Raw genomic sequence first — 17,114 nt, 5'->3', positions numbered from 1 at the left:
GTTGGCAATGGGAACATGGGTGTGTTGAATTCTCTTATTTAATTTGTTTCTCTCTCCAAAAACCTATATTCATTTGGTTGGAGGCATTCTTCTGTATTATATCTTCTCACCATTATTGTAATCCTGGCTGCATCCACTCTTGCTTCTTTGAAAAGCTACCATTTTTCTTCTATGCAGTGTTGTTGTGGCCATGCTGGTCCCAGGATTTTAGAGAGACTAAGTGGATGAGGTAATATTTTTTTGTTACACCAACTTCTGTTAGTGAGAGAGACAAGCATTCAGGCTTACACAGAGGTCTTCTTCAGACTCTAGTTTGCTATGTCATCTGTCTTAACTCTACAAATCTGCTGGGGAGTTGCACCTTGAAATGCCACTTTTCTGACCCATCTGCTACATTTCTACTATTATACGCACTGTCTGCCTTGAGTGATGTTGTCATCTTTAGTTTTATTTTGATTTTCCCAGTGACAAGATGATGGTCACTTCCAACATCAGCACTTGTATACACACTGGAGTCCAACAGTGTTCTTCACCTACACTTACTAATGGCAATGTGGTCACGCTGCTGCTGGATGAAGACATCATTTGCTCTCCATGTCAGTTTGTTTGTCCTTGTGTGAGAATAGTGTTTCCCCAAATGCAAAGACTGTATAGTTCAGAGTTCAACAAAACATTCACCATTTTCATTCTGCCCTAGGATGCCATATTTGCTCATAATGTGTTCATGTCCAGTATTATCAAAACAACCTGTGCATTTACATCTCCAATCAGGATAAGAATGTCTTATTTCTTGGTATTGCCAAGGATACTGTGCTGTCTCTCATAAAAACAGTCTTTGATCAGTTTTCATTATTTGTTAGCGTTGAACAACTGTGACTTTTGCATGGACTGTCAGTGAGCAGTCAGTATTCTGAAATTAACAGGTTCCTGTTCTTTCAGTAGCTTTTTTACTCAATAATAAGCCGCCTTATTCCTGATGTTTATCACCCTCTCTTCCCGAATAGAAAACAGTCACACAGATGATAATTTGCCTTGTCCAGTCCATCTCTTCTCACTCAGTTCAAGTATAATTAAGCCAAATATTTTTATTTCTCTGATAACTCATGGCAGTCTACCTGTGTTCCAAAGCAATTTAACATTCCAACTTTACTTGTGAAGATAGCCTGTTTCAGATGGAAAGCTTCCTTGTGGCTTTGATTCTCCATCATCACAGTGTCGGCTGAATTTACTGGTTGGCCAGAACTATCTTGTCATCTTTCCATTGCTTTATAGCTCTCCACAGTTGATGTTCATATTTGCAAATCTGACACTTGCCTATGGTTTTTGTGTTTGTAACAGCATTTTTTACATTTGTTAGCCTGACTCTTTAACAACCTACCAGGAAGATTGGTGGACTGCCTTTAATCTGTCTTCTGCCCTTTGCCCTATCTGTCTTTGGTGACCCTACAAAGAATTACACTCCCTCCAGCTTAGCTCTCAGGGTCTTGAGAGCTCTCAAGCCTTCCCATCGTGTCAAGATACAGTCCCAGCTATTCTGGAACAAAAATATGCAAATACAGACAAGGAAGTTAAATGAACATGTAGAAGAGATGAGAGAATAGATGGAAAGCAAAGCAAGAGCAGCTGAGAAGGTACACAAGAGAGGGGATTATAAAAAGCTTTTTCTAGTATCCAAACAATTGACATCATAGTTCTTGAATTGTTGAGGCATTGTGAAGGCTTGAGACAGTACACTTTTAACATAGAAGCCTATTGGATGAAACATGTCAAGGCTGTGCTCAACCAGCCAGAACCACTAACATACGTTGAGGGATGTGAAGAAATAGCGAACTTACCTACATTCCCTGAGAAGATTTATTGAGAAAAGCTTGGAATACCCCCAGATTATTATTTTAAACTTCATTGATTTTACAAAAGCATTTGTAAGTGTCCACAGAGAAACACTCTGGAAAATCTTGACACACTGTGGAATTCTAGCAAAGATTGTTGATTTGATGTCTTGTATGACAAGTCTGCATGCTGCATTAGGATAGAGAGCAGACACACAGAGTGGTTTTAAGATTTTCTGATGTAAGGCACGGTTGCCATACTATCCCTGCTTCTATTCTGCATTGTCATAGACTTTGGGATGAGAACAGCGATGGTTGTTGCCGAAGATACAGCAATTGTTTGGGCAAGAGATAAACTATCTTCAAATGTACATGTTTAACTACCATGCATGACTTTCAAAATATGACCTTTTAAACTGGGATTTCAGGACAGTATTTTTTGACAATCTCCCATTGGATATTTGAGAAGAGTTTAATTCCTTTGTTATGGAGGGCCATTTTGTTGCAAGGACTTCTCTTCAGGCAGCACTTTTTGCTGTGACACAGCTTCTGGGGCAGTGGTGACATCTGTCATAAAGCGTAGAGCCTCTTGGCTTTAGATGTCTTGGATCCCTACAGAAATACAACAGACTCTTGAAGAACTGCCTTTTGAGGGATGCAATTTCTTCTGTGACAAGACTGATGACGTGTTGCATTGTCTCAAGGATTCTCAAGCATCACTACATTCTCTTGGGTTCTGTACAGCAGCCTTACAGAGGAGGCAATACAGATCTCTGTATAGACAGCTTTAGTGCACTTCCAGACAGGCTGATAAGTCTCAGGGGCATCTTAAAACTCAGAAGGCCACCAGCTCCTACTACTTTGGACACATCACACCAACACTCATCTGTTCCAAAGCAGTCTATGTGACTGCTTTCCTCCCAATCACTTCCACTGGAAACAAGTTGTGCCATTTTGTTGGATCAGTGAGTTCTGAGAACTGTGAACCTAGGTTACATGATTTAATTTTAGTCTGTCTTACTGCTGTCTACTTTTCAGCGACCACTCTCACGAGTCTGCACTTCAAGAGATGCAGATTCTTCTTTGTCTGAGCTATAGAGAAATTGCCCCTTCAACCTAGGAGGAGGGATTTCTACTGTCAGTACTTCTTTATGCCCAAGGTCTGAGGACCATCCTAGATTTGCAAAAGCTAAACATATTTATCAACAAAATGAAATTTCGGATGGTATCCCTTGCTTCCATTATTCCTTACTTGGATCCTGATGACTTATGTGCTGCTCTTGATTTGCAGGGTTGCAAATCATGTGGGCATCTAATCGAGCCACAGGAAGTATCTGAGGTAGATAGTGACAGGTCTCCACTACCGATATACTGTCTTTCCCTTTGGTCTGTCCTTGGCTGCAAGGATCTTCATCAAATGCATGTCAGTTAAAAGTGGCTCACCTCAGGAGAATTGGCAGGTGTTTCTGTATCTGGAAATATAGACATACCCACCAGCTGTTTGACTTATGGCCAGTTCAGTCAAGAAATGGAGGATAATGTACAGTAAACTATTCCCTGTTTGTTCAGCTGGGCTGATTAATAAACTAGGACAAATCAGTTCTGTCCTGAGTACAAAGAATTGAGTTCATTGGAAGGAGGGACAGGCTTTAATCTATTCTAGATTTCTGCAACAGCCTGCAATCCCATCCAAGGACAACACTGAGGATTTGTCTCTGGTGGTTGGGACATTTGGCTTCCTGCGTGTATCTGACTCAGCCTGCCAGACATCAGCTGCGATGCATGCAGGCTTTGCTGAAGTGACTCTATTGCCCAAGCAAACATTCTCTGGGCATGCAGATTCCCAAAATTGCCAGGGTTCTGTTCTGAGATTGGTGGAAGAATTCAATCAGTGCATGCAAAGTGTTGCCATTCTCTCTTCCCCTTCCACTGAAAACTGGTTAGAATGCATCTAACTTAGGGTAGGATGCACATCTACAGGGAATGCAGGCTCAAGCACTATAGTCAGCTCAGGAGTCAACGCTGCATGTACATGTGCTGGAGCTAAGGCCATGCAGCAGGCATGCTAGACCCTTTTACTTTACATCAAGAGTTTAACAATCCAGATTCTAACAGACAATATCACAGCAATGTTCTGTCAGAACAAGCAGTGTGGTTCCAGATCCAGTAAGCTATTTATTCAGAAAAGGATTAAACTCAAGGCCTCTCCTCTTTCAGGACTACAGGCTACTCTTGCAGGCGATTTCAGCAGAAAGTTCCTGAAGGATCATGGATGATCCATGAGAAAAGCAACATAGTGAGGTTGATTTTCTAGAGACAGGGAATCCCCTGTGCAGACCTGTTTTGCAACAAAGAAAAACAGAAAATGCCATCAGTTCTGTGCCAGGGCAAGTTAGAACCCTGGTTCTCTCACTGATGCATTCCTGTTACCAAAGGTGAGTGGACGGGGGAGACAGGAAATTGGGTACTATATGCACTTCCACAGATCCCACTCATCCTGAGATAATACAAAAACTAAAGCAGGACCACACAATGATCATCCTACTAGCTCTGGAGTGGCTGAGGCAACACTGGTTTTCTGACCTTCTGAGGCTTTCGGTTTAACCTCCTCAACTATTATCATCGGCAACAGATCTCTTGAGTTAAAGCCTCACTGCCTTCATCTCATGATGTGGCTGTTGAGTGGCTAAATCCTCTGGAAAAGATTTATTCTTGTGTTGTTCAGAACACTTCAATTAACAGTAGAAAAAACTCCACTCGGACTACTGTCAAGGCTGATTCCCCACTCTTTGGCACTTTGAGTGCAGAAGGTGGGGGCCTGCAAGGATTCTAAAAATTAATACTGGCCATTCCAGGCTTGTATTAAACTCCCAAGGTTACAGTTTCTCTCTGACCTTGGATAGGTAGATGCTGCCACCACCCAAATGCAAAAAAAAAACCCTTTGACACCAGAAAGGCGCATTTGGGAATTCCTTCCTGTGGGGTACCCTCAAGCCCTTTCACCCCTCTCCAGTGAAGAGCTGAGAGAGAAAACCAATGGAAATCAGTTGTTGCTGTTAGCTAGTTTAACAACATATGCACAAACCTCTTAGGACACTAAAAATCCAATCCTGTTCTTAAAAAAGGTAAATTTTATTAAAAACAAAAAGAAAGAAAATATATCTGGAACTTAGACTTTTGCTAGATTTAAAAAACCCATTTAAAAAATGTAAACATCAAGAATAACCTTCTTGAAGTCCAGCTTAAAGGTTACAAGCAAAAGAAAAAGTATTTGGAGTTAGCACAGAGTCCACAAGCCAATAAGAAATAAACAGAAATAAACCTAATCACGTCTTTCTAGACCAGAGGTCGGCAGCCTTTCAGAAGTGGTGTGCCGAGTCTTCGTTTATTCACTCTAATTTAAGCTTTCACGCTCCAGTAATACATTTTAACGTTTTTAGAAGGTCTCTTTCTATAAGTCTGTGATATATAACTAAACTATTGTTGTATGTAAAGTAAATAAGGTTTTTAAAATTTTTAAGAAGCTTCATTTAAAAGTAAATTAAAATGCAGAGCCCCTTGGACGAGTGGCCAGGACCTGGGCAGTGTGAGTGCCACTAAAAATCAGCTCCCGTGCTGCCTTCGGCATGCGTGCCATAGGTTGCCTACCCCTGTTCTAGACATTCCCTAATTTACTTACATATCTAGGGGTTCAGATAAGCAATCTCTAGGTATGATCTGATGGTTTTTCATATCTGGCTTAAGCTTCTCAGAGCATAACTGCTCCCTGTTCCCCTCTTTCCGAGAGAACCACAACACACAGACAAAGGGAAGTTTTTTCCCCAATTTAAAAAAATTGTAGCCCTCCCATTGCCTCTTTTGGTCAGGTGCCCCCTCCTTTCCTTTTATCTGTGGGCTTGTTAACCCTTTACAGATAAAGCAAGTAGAGAACAACCACCACGAGGAATTCCATAGCCAACTGGCTTACTGGGTATCCACAAAAGGGAGCACCTGCCCCCTCTTATTTATCATACTGAGTCAAAGCTTCACTGCCTTCATCTCAGGACATGGCTGTTGAATGGCTAAATCCTCTGGAAAAGATTTGTTCTTGGGTTGTTCAGAACATTTCAATTAACAGTAGAAAAAGCTCCACTAGAACTACTTATTTGGCAAAATGGAGATTTTCAGTCTGGGCTTCTCGCTACAACATATCTCTATATGATTTAGGACCAGATTGAGGTTCTTACACTTCAAAGAGAGAGGCACTTCAGTCAGTTCATTAAGGGTGCATTTAACTGACATATTATGCTAGGATGTTCCATTTTTGCCACACTTTGTTGGGCAAGTATTTTAAATGGCTAGGCACGCATCAAACAGTGTTTTAATCTTACCTATAGGTTATTTTCTCTGATAGGAATTCAATATCCCCTTGCATGAGAAAGAATAGAAGATTTTTTTCACTGATAATTCTTTGGTGTATATCTGTGAATAGTGCCATAATAGAGGTTCAAACTAATTGTATACCCCCATAGTGTAAAAAAAAAAAAAAAAAAAGAAAAAAGCAAGAGAACAAAAAAAAAAAGGCACCATGGCTAAACAGAGTGAATGAGGTAGAGACCAAAAAAAATCGTTTAAAAATTGGAGGTCAAATCCAATGAAGGAATATAGAAATGAGCTTAAATTCTAGCAAGTCAAGTATAAAAGGCCAAAAAATAATTTGAAGAGCAACTACCAAAATACACAAAAACTAACTACAAAAAGTTTAAGTACACCAGATGCAGGAAACCTGCCAACCAATCAGTGGGGTCATTGGACAATTGAGGTACGAAAGGAGCACTCACGGAAGACCAGGGAAGTGAGAAGAAGCTAAATGAGTTCTTTGTATCTGTCTTCACTGCAGAGGATGAGAGAGAGATTCTCACACCTGAGCGGTTCTTTTTGGTGACAAAACTGAGGAACTGTTGCAAATTGAGGTATCAGTAGAGGAGATGTTGGAACAAATTTATAAATTAAACTGTAGTAAGTTATCAGGAATGAATAGCATTCACCCAAGTGTTCTTAAGGAACTCAAATATGAAAGTGAAGAACTAATAACTGTGGTGTATAACTTACTACTTAAATCAGTCTCTTTACCAGAAGATTGGAGGGTAGCTAATGTGACACCAATTTTTAAAAAAAGACTCTTGAGGCAATCCTGGCAATTACAGGCCAGTAAATCTAACTTCAGTACAAGGCTAATTGTTTGAAACTGTAGTAAAGAACAGAATTAACAGACCTAGAGATAAACACATTATATTGAGGAAGAGTCAGCTTGACTTTTGTAAAGGGAAATCATGCCTCATCGACCTATTAGAATTCTTTGAGAAGGTCAACAAACATGTGGAGAAGGGTGATTCAGTGGATATAGTGTACTTGGACTTTCAGAAAGCCCTTGACAAGGTCCCTCATCAAAGTAAGCTGTCATGAGATAAGAGGGAGGACTCTCTTGTGGATAAGTAACTGTTTGGACAAAAGGCAGGACTAAATGCTCAGTTTTCACGGTGGAAAGAGATAAATAGTGATGTCCCCCAAGGATCTGCACTGGGACCAGTGCTGTTAAATGTATTCATAAATGATATGGAAAAAGGGGTAGACAATGGGGAGACAAAGTCTGCAGATGATACAAAATTACTCAAGATAGTTAAATTCAAAGCAGACTGCGAAGAGTTACAAAGGGATCTCACAAAACTGGGTGACTGGGGAACAAAACGGTAGATGAAATTTAGTGTTGATAATGCACATTGGAGAACATCCCAACTATACATTCAAAATAATGAGGTTCTAAATTAGCTGTTATCACTCAAGAAAGAGATCTTGGAGTCATCATGGGTCATTCTCTGGAAACATCTGCTCAGTCAAGAAAGATAACAAAAAGTTAGGAACCTTTGGGAAGGGATAGAAAATAAGACTGAAAAGATCATAGTGTCACTATATAAATCCATGGTAACCCTTATCTGGAATACTGTGTCCAGTTCTGGTCTCCCCATCTCAAACAAGATGTGTTAGAATTTGAAAAAGTACAGAGAGAAGGGCAACAAAAATAATTAGGGATATGAAACAGTTTCTGTATGAGGAGACTAAAAAGAATGGGTCTGTCCATCTTACAAAAAAGAGGACTGGTGAGGCGTTGGGGGGGTGGGGTATGATAGAGGTCCATAAAATCAAAATGGTGTGAATAAAGTGAATAAGGAAGTGTCATTTACTCCTTTACACAGGTGTCTCCCAGTGAAATTGGTAGGCAGCAGGTTTAAAACAAACATAAGTACTTCTTCACACAAGGCAGTCAACATATGGAACTCATTGCCGGGAGATGCTCTCAAGACCAAGAGAGCTCTCCCAGTGCTCTTAAAAAAAACCCACCCCCATGAGAGGCGTGGCTACCAGTGCTGGTGCACTGTTTACACTGGTGCTTTACAGCTCTGAAACTTGCTGTGCTTGGGGGATGTTTTTTCACATGTTAAATAAACAAACATAGTAACATTTTAGTCAATTAAAAATGCGTGTAATTGTTTTTATTGCTATGCTATTCATCTTTGGAACTAAGGAAACTAAGGGTTTTAGTAATGTTGTTCCCTAAGTTAAGGGGGTGGTGGTGTTTAGATATGGGAGGAACCCTCATCTATTTTACTTCCCTCAGAAGATAGTGATTTCATGGTAGTGGGATCTAGAAGAACCTCATACCCTCGTCTTGCTCCTTCAGAGAAGTTGGTGCTTTTTCCTAGCTTTTTTCCATTGTCTCTGCCTCTACCATTTTCCTTGCCTGCCTCAGCTGCTGTAATACCATGTAACACCTCCCCTCCTGCCCCAGCAATTATAGAGTAGCAGCATTAGATTTTTAGGATTAAGTTGGTGCATGGGGAACAGCTGAAGACATCTCTAGTGTGTGTCTTTACACACTTTCTAGCTGGTTTTGTGTCTGTGCCATATACTCTCTCTTACTTCTTGATTTCCCTCTTCCACTAATGGGCAGTGTTCATTCAGTGCCTTAACTTATCAAGCAGCTGAGCCTGCTCTTCATCATGGTGACCTAGCATATGATAGATGTCAAACAGTTCTTGTCCTCTGTCTACTTGTCTGTCTGTGTCCCTGTTATCATAACTGTTGATGGCAGGCTTTGTACACCTCATTATGAGTAATGTAAAAGTGTCTCCCTAATACTGTGGTCACCACTCGAGTTCTGAGAGACCATGGTTCAGTTTTTTGTTGCAATGGTATAGGTGGCTCTTTGGTTTTCAGCCACAAACAGCATAAAGAAGTCCCACGTATTATTTTTTAGTTGAGAATGTTTCCCATCATCAACTGTTTAATCAAATCATATACTCTATTTTAAAATTGTGACCCATGGCTCATTGACCATTATCAACATTAGAAGACTTCCATCTTGCAAAATAAACGAGATGCGTATCCGCAGAGAGTGTTACCCTGCTGAAAATGTTTTCTTGATGGAGTTCTGAAATAAGACAGAATGCTTCTGTTCTCAACAAACTTGTTAGATTGAATAAATACCTCAAGTACAATTTTGGTTTTTTAATTAATTTGCCTTTGAGCAGCTAAGTATTTATCCTAGTTTAACACTAGAAAACAATACATTTTGACTGGAGCTTTAGCAGTATTTGTTCTGTCTCCACCAGCTAAGGGAAGGCCTGTTGATTTCTGAATTTGTACTCTCACAGTTGTGTGAAGTACATTTTCAGTTATAAAATTACTTTCTGAAAAGATTGTTCTGAAAAGTCATTTGCATTTATAAATCTTTTTAAGAGTATTTGATCCGTTTTCTTTTTTTCTTGACAGTCTGTGGTGGACGACTGGATTGAATCATATAAGCAAGACAGGGATATAGCGCTTCTGGATTTAATCAACTTCTTTATCCAGTGTTCAGGATGTCGAGGTACAGTGGAAAAAATGATTTAAAATAAATCTAAACTAAGTGGCAGTCATACAATGTATATTTCAGTGTGAGTGCTGCTAAACACGCAGGAGACCTTGGGTCAACACTCCTCATGCATGGTTTAGTCAGGCAGTTGTAGTATTTTTGTGTGCTTCATGGAATAATTCCAATTAAAGTTTGTTTGTCGAGAGCCTTCTCTTTCTCTTTCCCCGTCCCCATTCTAAAGAGTACAAATCGTCACAGAGATTGGTATGACTCATCAAGTAGCACAAAAGGAGACAGGAGTTATTAATCAAGGTAGGTGTATATTTATATATCTCCGACTCTCCATTTCTAGTACTTCTCAAATCTTTTTTTTTTTTTTTAACCAGAAGCCCTGTGTGCAGGTATACCTTAACTTTTTCCTTTTTTCCTTCCCTCTAGGAATTAAGTTTTGAAAATTGAAGAAAGGATTTTTTCTTAGGCTTCAACTGCCTTCACATTAACCCCAAAGACGACTCATATGGGGATAGGGAACCAATCCTGTCTGTCTCAAATTCCCTTTCGAGCTATCAGTGATAAGGCAATTATTCTGCCCCACCTTCAGACTTTCTCCATTGGTGTGGGAGTGGTAGCCCTTGTAGGATCTCACCTGCCACCCCATCTTCTTTGTGAGCATACACTAGGTCAGTGGTTCTCAACCAGGGGTCCAGGGGCCCCTAGTGGGCCGCGAGCAGGTTTCAAGGGGACTGCCAAGCATGTCTGGTGTAAGACTTGCTAGGGTCCAGGACAGAAAGCCTAAGCCCCTTCGCACGGAACTGCACCCTGGGGCCCCAAGCCCTACCACCTGGGGCTGAAGCCAAAGCCTGAGCAACTTAGCTTTGCGGTGCCCCCTGTTGCGTGGGATCCTGGGCAATTGCCTTGCTTGCTTGCTATCCCCTAACACCAGCCCTGGCTTTTATATGCAGAAAAACAGTATTGTGGCACAGCTGGGCTGTGGAGTTTTTATAGCATGTTGTGGGGGCCTCAAGGTTGAGAACCCCTGCGCTAGGTGTCTTTGTTCTTTCACTTGTCCATAATAAATAAATATAAAAAAGGCCCAATTCTATTGATCTGTTAGTAGATAACAGCAGGAGAGAGTGGGTTACCCTTTGTAGGCTCTGGAGGACTCCAGGGACTCAGGATCTCACTTTCTGCTTGTTTTGGCTGGAATGGAATAGTTAAACCAGTGATACTTAGACCAGGGTTTCTCAAACGGGTTGCTGCTTGTGTAGGGAAAGCCCCTGGCAGGCCGGGCTGGTGTGTTTACCTGCCCCGTCCGCAGGTCTGGCCACTTGTGGCTTCCACTGGCCACAGCTCGCTGTTTCAGGCCAATGGGAGCTGCTGGAAGTGGCGGTCAGTAAGTCCCTCGGCCCATGTGGCTTCCAGCAGCTAGATTCCTCAGCTAGTTTTCAAAATTTGCTGGGCAGCTTGCTTCAAAGTGGTTATATTGTGTCCATTTGATCTCTTCTTCCCTCCCTCCCAATTTCCATTTGCTGATGCGATCTCTTTATATTGATTTTGGGCTGGCATATTAAACCTTAGAACCCAAAGATACGTATACTCGTTGAAGTTGTAAGTTGAGGGACGGGCGCTCCTTCACTGCTGCTTTCCCCTAATCTTCTGCATGGCATTCCATCATGCTCTCCTTGTCAGGGAAAGCAGCAGTTCTAGATCTGAGACACTATTTTTTGATCACTGCCAGAGTGTGATGCAGAGGCTGAGTGACACCAATAGCCACAAGCTGCTGGAAGAACCAACCCCCTGGAAAGGCTTCCTGTCATCACTGACTGTTAATTACAGTTCTGCAGGTGCCTGGCAGCAATTTACAGGGGGAGAGAGAGAATGTTGTCATTGCTTTTGAGATGGCTTTGTCTGTCCATTTCTCTATAGTCTTCTCCTCTGGTACCCATGGTGACATCAGCTTCAGCTCAGTTGCTCTCAGTTTAGATTGTTTAGTTGCTTATTACACACAATTAGCAGTGGACAAAAATGGTAGTCTACACAGGATAGCAACAGTTGGAAAGAGAGTTCAACCCCTGGGTGGCTCTCTGGCTGACCGCACACAGTTCTTTCCCCTTCTTCAGTAACCTGCTTATTTTCTAAAAGGAGAAAGTATTTTCCTCACCTATTAGCTCTGTGCCCTCATATTGATGTGTAGGTAGTATTTAGGATGATATATGAATGGGTGGAAATTTCATCCAGAGGAGAGTTGGATTCTTTGTAATCCAGGTTCTTTGAGATACGACCTATCTACTTTGATTAACCAGCTGGCGTGCATCCTTAATCTGTAAGACTTTTCTTCACAGGCAGATGAGGACTGGGATCATATTCTGAATATATCTTAGAATTTTTTTGTTCATTTTGCCATTCAGAATGTGCTATGCATGGACTATATTAACACTGAAAAGAAAATTTAGGATTTTTACGACTTTATACCCTTCTTACTATGGCAAATATCAACAACAGAGACAAGAAAGAGCAAGGCAGCATTAACCCACAGAGTCTTATTGTGGATGGAGAAGAACTTCCTGTCCATATTGTTGGAATTCTGAACTCTTCAGTTGACTGGCTGTAACATTCATATCCAGGTGTGGAAATTGCAACTGCACAAACTGGCATTCTTCTATGTTCATTTTCATCCTTTAGTCTTAGATAAGGCTACGTTTTAGTCACGGGTATTTTTAGTAAAAGTCACGAGCAGTAAACAAAAAGTCATGACCTGTGACCTGTCCATGACTTTTACTAAGCATACCAGTGAATAAAATGGGGGTGGGTTGCCTGGAGGCCCCACGAGTGCTGGGGGAGGGCTGCCGGCTGTTTGAGGGGAAGGGCGGCTGTGCACAGCCCAGGACCCCCACTGGTGCTGGGGGGGTGCAGAGGTTGGCAGGGCCAGCAGGCTCCCTACCTGGCTCTTTGCCTCCCTTCCCCAGCAGCAGGGGGTGGAGCCCAGGGGCATGGTGGCCCGAGACTGCTCCAGCAGCGGCTAGTACGCGTGGTTCAGGGGCTGCCTGAGCTGCCTCTGAGCCAGGCGCACTGGCTGCTGCAGAAATCAGAGGTCATGGAAAGTCACAGAATCCGTGACCTTGTGACAAACTCGCAGCCTTAGTAATATATTTTTAAGGCAAGAAAGGATGGTTAATGTTTTATTTTCTGATCTATGTTACACATGTCGGGGGCTGGACCCATGCAGGAGTACCTCCTTCTGGTCAGCGGTGGCTCTGAAATCCTCTAGGTCATGGTGCCCATTTTCCCAAAAGCATTTAGAAGTATACACGTGAGGTCAAGATCATTTAAGAAGTCTGGTTCTTTGGAACCAGTTTTATTAACTCAGAAGAAAATAATAATTCCTTTTACCCGTGTCACGGGACAGATTCAGTCCTTTCTCAGCCTTTCTGCCTGGGCAAATTTGATTTCTCTTCCCTGAGGTCTTCATAAAGTCTACTCTGTTGAGCATTAAACTAACGAACACAAAGTCCAGAAATGTAATCAGTTCAGAGTCCAGCTGTCTTGGCCCAGCGTTCCAAATCAATTTTCATAAGTCTGACCAGTCTACTCACTTTGTCCAGCAGGAATCCACAAGATTTCCTAAACCCTCCTCTTCAGGGTTTCCCCCACAGGAACCAATCTCTCACCTGTTGGGTCTCTCTCAATCCTGTATTGGCCCCAGGCTTGTGTGCCTCAGGGCTCTCCTCTCACTGAGCTTCTAGCTCTCTTTATTTCTTTTTTTTAGTTTCTCCCCACACCTATTAATCTCCCTTGTTAGGAAGGTACTCAAATCAGATGCCCTCACTCTTGGGCCTAATTAATCAATTTAAGGGGTGTGCTGATCCGGTGCAGGTGCACTGGCCTTATATTACTCTCAAGAGTCAGTCACTCTGTGACAACATGTGACAAAATTTTGCCCAGTGATTCTGTATCTGTGGTTGAACTAGAGTATGAACTCCCCAAGAAAACTAAGCTTCATATCCCTGTGGGGTCTAATCTGTTACTAAATATTCTCACTAGTCCTGGTTTTAAACAGAGGAAAGTTTTGGATTCTTCAGCTTTTGAATAGACTTTCTGTTAGATATCTGCTTATTAAAGAAAGTGTGTGAATTCAGAATTGCCAACCCCAGGCATAGAAAAATCATGTCAGGACCCCAAAAATTGAAAATTTAAAAATAATAAATTTTGGATTCTTTCTTTCGTTTTGGTTTTTGAGTCATTTTGGTTCATGTGTTCAAGCTTATTTCCAAAGTTGAATGATCATATGACTCCAGGAGCTGGGAATTTAAGAAAAACACTAAGTATCACAAGACTTGTGATAAAATCATGAATTGAATTGGCAGTATTGTTTCAAGCTCTGCCAGGGACCTTCTAGCTATAGACAAACTAAGCAGCTGCCTAAAGTGGCAGATTTCTGGGAGAAGCATTTTTTTAAATGTTCATGGCCTGTACCTCTCCTGCTGCTGCCAATGCTGCTCTCATGGAACTATCCCTGTCACGGGCACCCCTGTTGCCTTCAACCGCCATGCTGTCAGCCCTCTGCCCAGAACTCTACCCACTGTACCATACAGCGCCCTGCCTCCCTCGCCCCCCACATAGATCTCCACCCATTGTACTTCAGCTCTGCCTGCTGTACCATGCAGCCACACACTGGACCATAGAAGACTGGCCACTGTACTACATAGCCATGCCCACTGCACAGAGCTCCACCTGTTGTACGCGGACCCCCGCCCACTGTATATAGCTTTACCCATGGGGGTAGCACACTGAAGTTTTGTTGAGAGTTACAGATTGTCTTGAGGAGTCTTTGAGCTCTGCCCACTAGGGATCCTTAACTGGAATTTCATTAAGAGAAATTGGTGATTAAGCATGTTCCTGAGGTGACTTCCCTTTTCACTTGACTCAGGAAGCCTCTCTCTACCTTATTTTGTCCATCCATTCTTGAATGAAAGGAACTTCCATTATGTTTTTATTAGGTGTCCCAAAAAAGTCCAAGTGCTTCCAAGGCTTTGATGGCTCAGTGGGTGTAGATTACATGAAATAATTTTATACTACCTGAGACACGGAGGCTCTGCCACCTATCAGTGCCCTTCCCTGAAGACCAATGACTGAATCAGATTTGTGGATTGAGAGAGGAGTTGCAACCCTTTGCAACCGAATGAAAGCATCTATCTAATGTGGTTTTTTTAAGTATCTTTTCATATCAGACTTCACAAGTCAGCTTTGGTGGATGCCGTTAGTAGTTTTGTTTAAATTATTAACTAGGCATTAGATAACTTGGCTCCATCAATTTATTAAATCAACACAAGCACAAAAGTTTATATGTTACCACTATGGAGTGCTGGGGGAGTGGGGCTCATCAGGGGTGTTCTGAGTGCAGGGAGTGAGGCTCAGTGGGAGGGCCTAGGTATGTAGGGGGTCTGGATGCACGGGGTTTGGGCAGATGGAGGAGCAGCAGAGAGTTTTATACATTACAAGTCTGGAGAACAGTCTTTCAGTAGTTACATTTTTTAATATGTCCCGAGATATGAGATCAATTGTGTATTACAAGTAGAAGATTCCACTGTATTATTACAGACCTTACTTCTCTTTTGTAATTTAGTTTCATACCCATATTTGAGTGTACAAAGACATCTGTACCAACCATCCCCAGTGTAATGTACCAGCCATACCTAGCATACTTCATATTTGGCAAGCCTCAGCAAAACATATATCTTGTTTCTGATAAATTTTCTATATACGAAGATCGGGGGTATGGTTATACAGTTTGACTACTAGTACATTGCCACAATAATGCGTAGCATGAGTACAAGACATCCTGGAGATATATGATATTGGCTAACAGTCTCTTTGGGAAATGGATCTTGCATTATGAATCCATTTGCCTTCCAAGTTTTCTTTGTGACTCATTCTGGTTATAGTTGATGACTTGATCTAGGCTAGAAATGTTTGTTCTGGGTCAAAGGAGTGGATAGTATCCACAATAGCCTTTACAAATGTGCTAAGTGCCTGAAGATAGTTAGCAGTCGACAAATTCATGGTAGAAGTCTAGTCTAGACAAATTCTAAATTTTATATTCCTGAGGGCATTCTGCACAAAAAGATTTAAAAATTCTGCACACAGTATTTTAAAATTGTGCAAAATTCTGCAAATTGTATTTGTCAAATAAATGTGGAGGCTCCAGCATGGCATTGGGGTGCACAGGTCACTGACTTCACAGAGGTGGGAGATGACTGTGCAGCTCCCTCCCCCTGCCAGGACACAGACTCAGTGGTGAGGCTGCAACCAACCCTGACACAGTGCAAGGACCCAGCCTGCCCCAGAAATACCCCAAGGCCCTTCCCCTCAGTGTGGGCAGGCAGACTCAGCAAGGCAAGATCCAAGTGTGGAGGGGCTTAAGGTGGAGGCATCCAGAGAGTTCTGTGTGGGGCAATCTGAGTGTGGGCGGCTCAGTGGAGGATCTGGTTGCAGGGAGGATCTGGATGCATAGGGGCTTGTTGGAGATTCTGGGTGCAACAGTAATGGGACTCTGCCGTGGGGTCCAAGTGAAGACGGTTGGAGCTCAGTGAGGTGGGATCTAGGTACAAATGATTGGGGCTTGGTGGGGTGGGGATCCAGGTGCAGGTAGCTCGTCGGGGTGCCGAGAGAGTGGGGCTCATAAGGAATGTTCTGAGTGTGGGGGGGTCAGGCTCAGTGAGAGGATCTGGATATATGGGGGTCAGAATGCATGGAGTTTGGGATGATGGGGGAGCAGCTCCCTGCCCAGAGATCCCTCCCCCTGCAACTGAGGAGCAATGGATGCAGAAAGTGGGGGTGAGGGAGATTGTAGAGCTTCCTGCAGGCGGGGGAGAAATCTGGGGGTGGGTCTGACGCAGGGTAGGAGCCACCAGCCAAGTCTTCCCTAGTCCCACTCCCTGCCCCCCAGTTATTTATCTCTCTGCCAGCTGCCCTGAGCACCTGAAACCTACTGCTGGGGAGGGTCGCATGACCACTCTTTTGGCTTCTCTTTGCTTTGCCATTAGAAAGTAATTTTTCTGCAGGGAGGCAAATCCGCAGAGGACATAAATTCTGTACATGCACAGTGGCACAGAATTCCTCCAGGAGTATGTTACAATATTACTAAATGGATAGTAAAGGAAGATTTTTTGGAGTCTGACTCTTCTCATGTGGCCAAGCCCAAAGTCCTGTCTCGATGCAGATATAATATACCTCATCATACGATACTTATCTTTTCCTTTTGAGACTTAAGTGAACCTGAATTTTCTTGTTTTTTCTATATCATCACGTATTTTCTGTTTCACATAATCTAGCCGTTACTAACAGATGAGATCAATACTTTATTTCTTTGATTCTGAGCATTTTTGCTAGGAAGC

At 42.4% G+C, this 17,114-nt stretch overlaps 1 protein-coding gene across 4 annotated transcripts in view; it reads left to right on the top strand.

The window, feature by feature from the left end:
- The window catches only part of STAG1 (stromal antigen 1), a 357,281-nt gene that overhangs the window by 100,227 nt on the left and 239,940 nt on the right, over positions 1-17,114 (top strand). For all 4 annotated transcript variants that reach the window (XM_050965354.1, XM_050965355.1, XM_050965352.1 and 1 more), the window contains one exon: positions 9,639-9,735. In XM_050965354.1, the coding sequence (XP_050821311.1) occupies positions 9,639-9,735 (97 nt within the window). The remainder of the gene's footprint in view (positions 1-9,638; positions 9,736-17,114) is intronic.

This window comes from Gopherus flavomarginatus, chromosome 8 (assembly GCF_025201925.1).
Source record: "Gopherus flavomarginatus isolate rGopFla2 chromosome 8, rGopFla2.mat.asm, whole genome shotgun sequence".
Lineage (NCBI taxonomy): Eukaryota > Metazoa > Chordata > Testudines > Testudinidae > Gopherus > Gopherus flavomarginatus.
The sequence above is the reverse complement of the archived record's forward strand: the minus strand, read 5'-3'. Positions and strand labels throughout refer to the sequence as shown.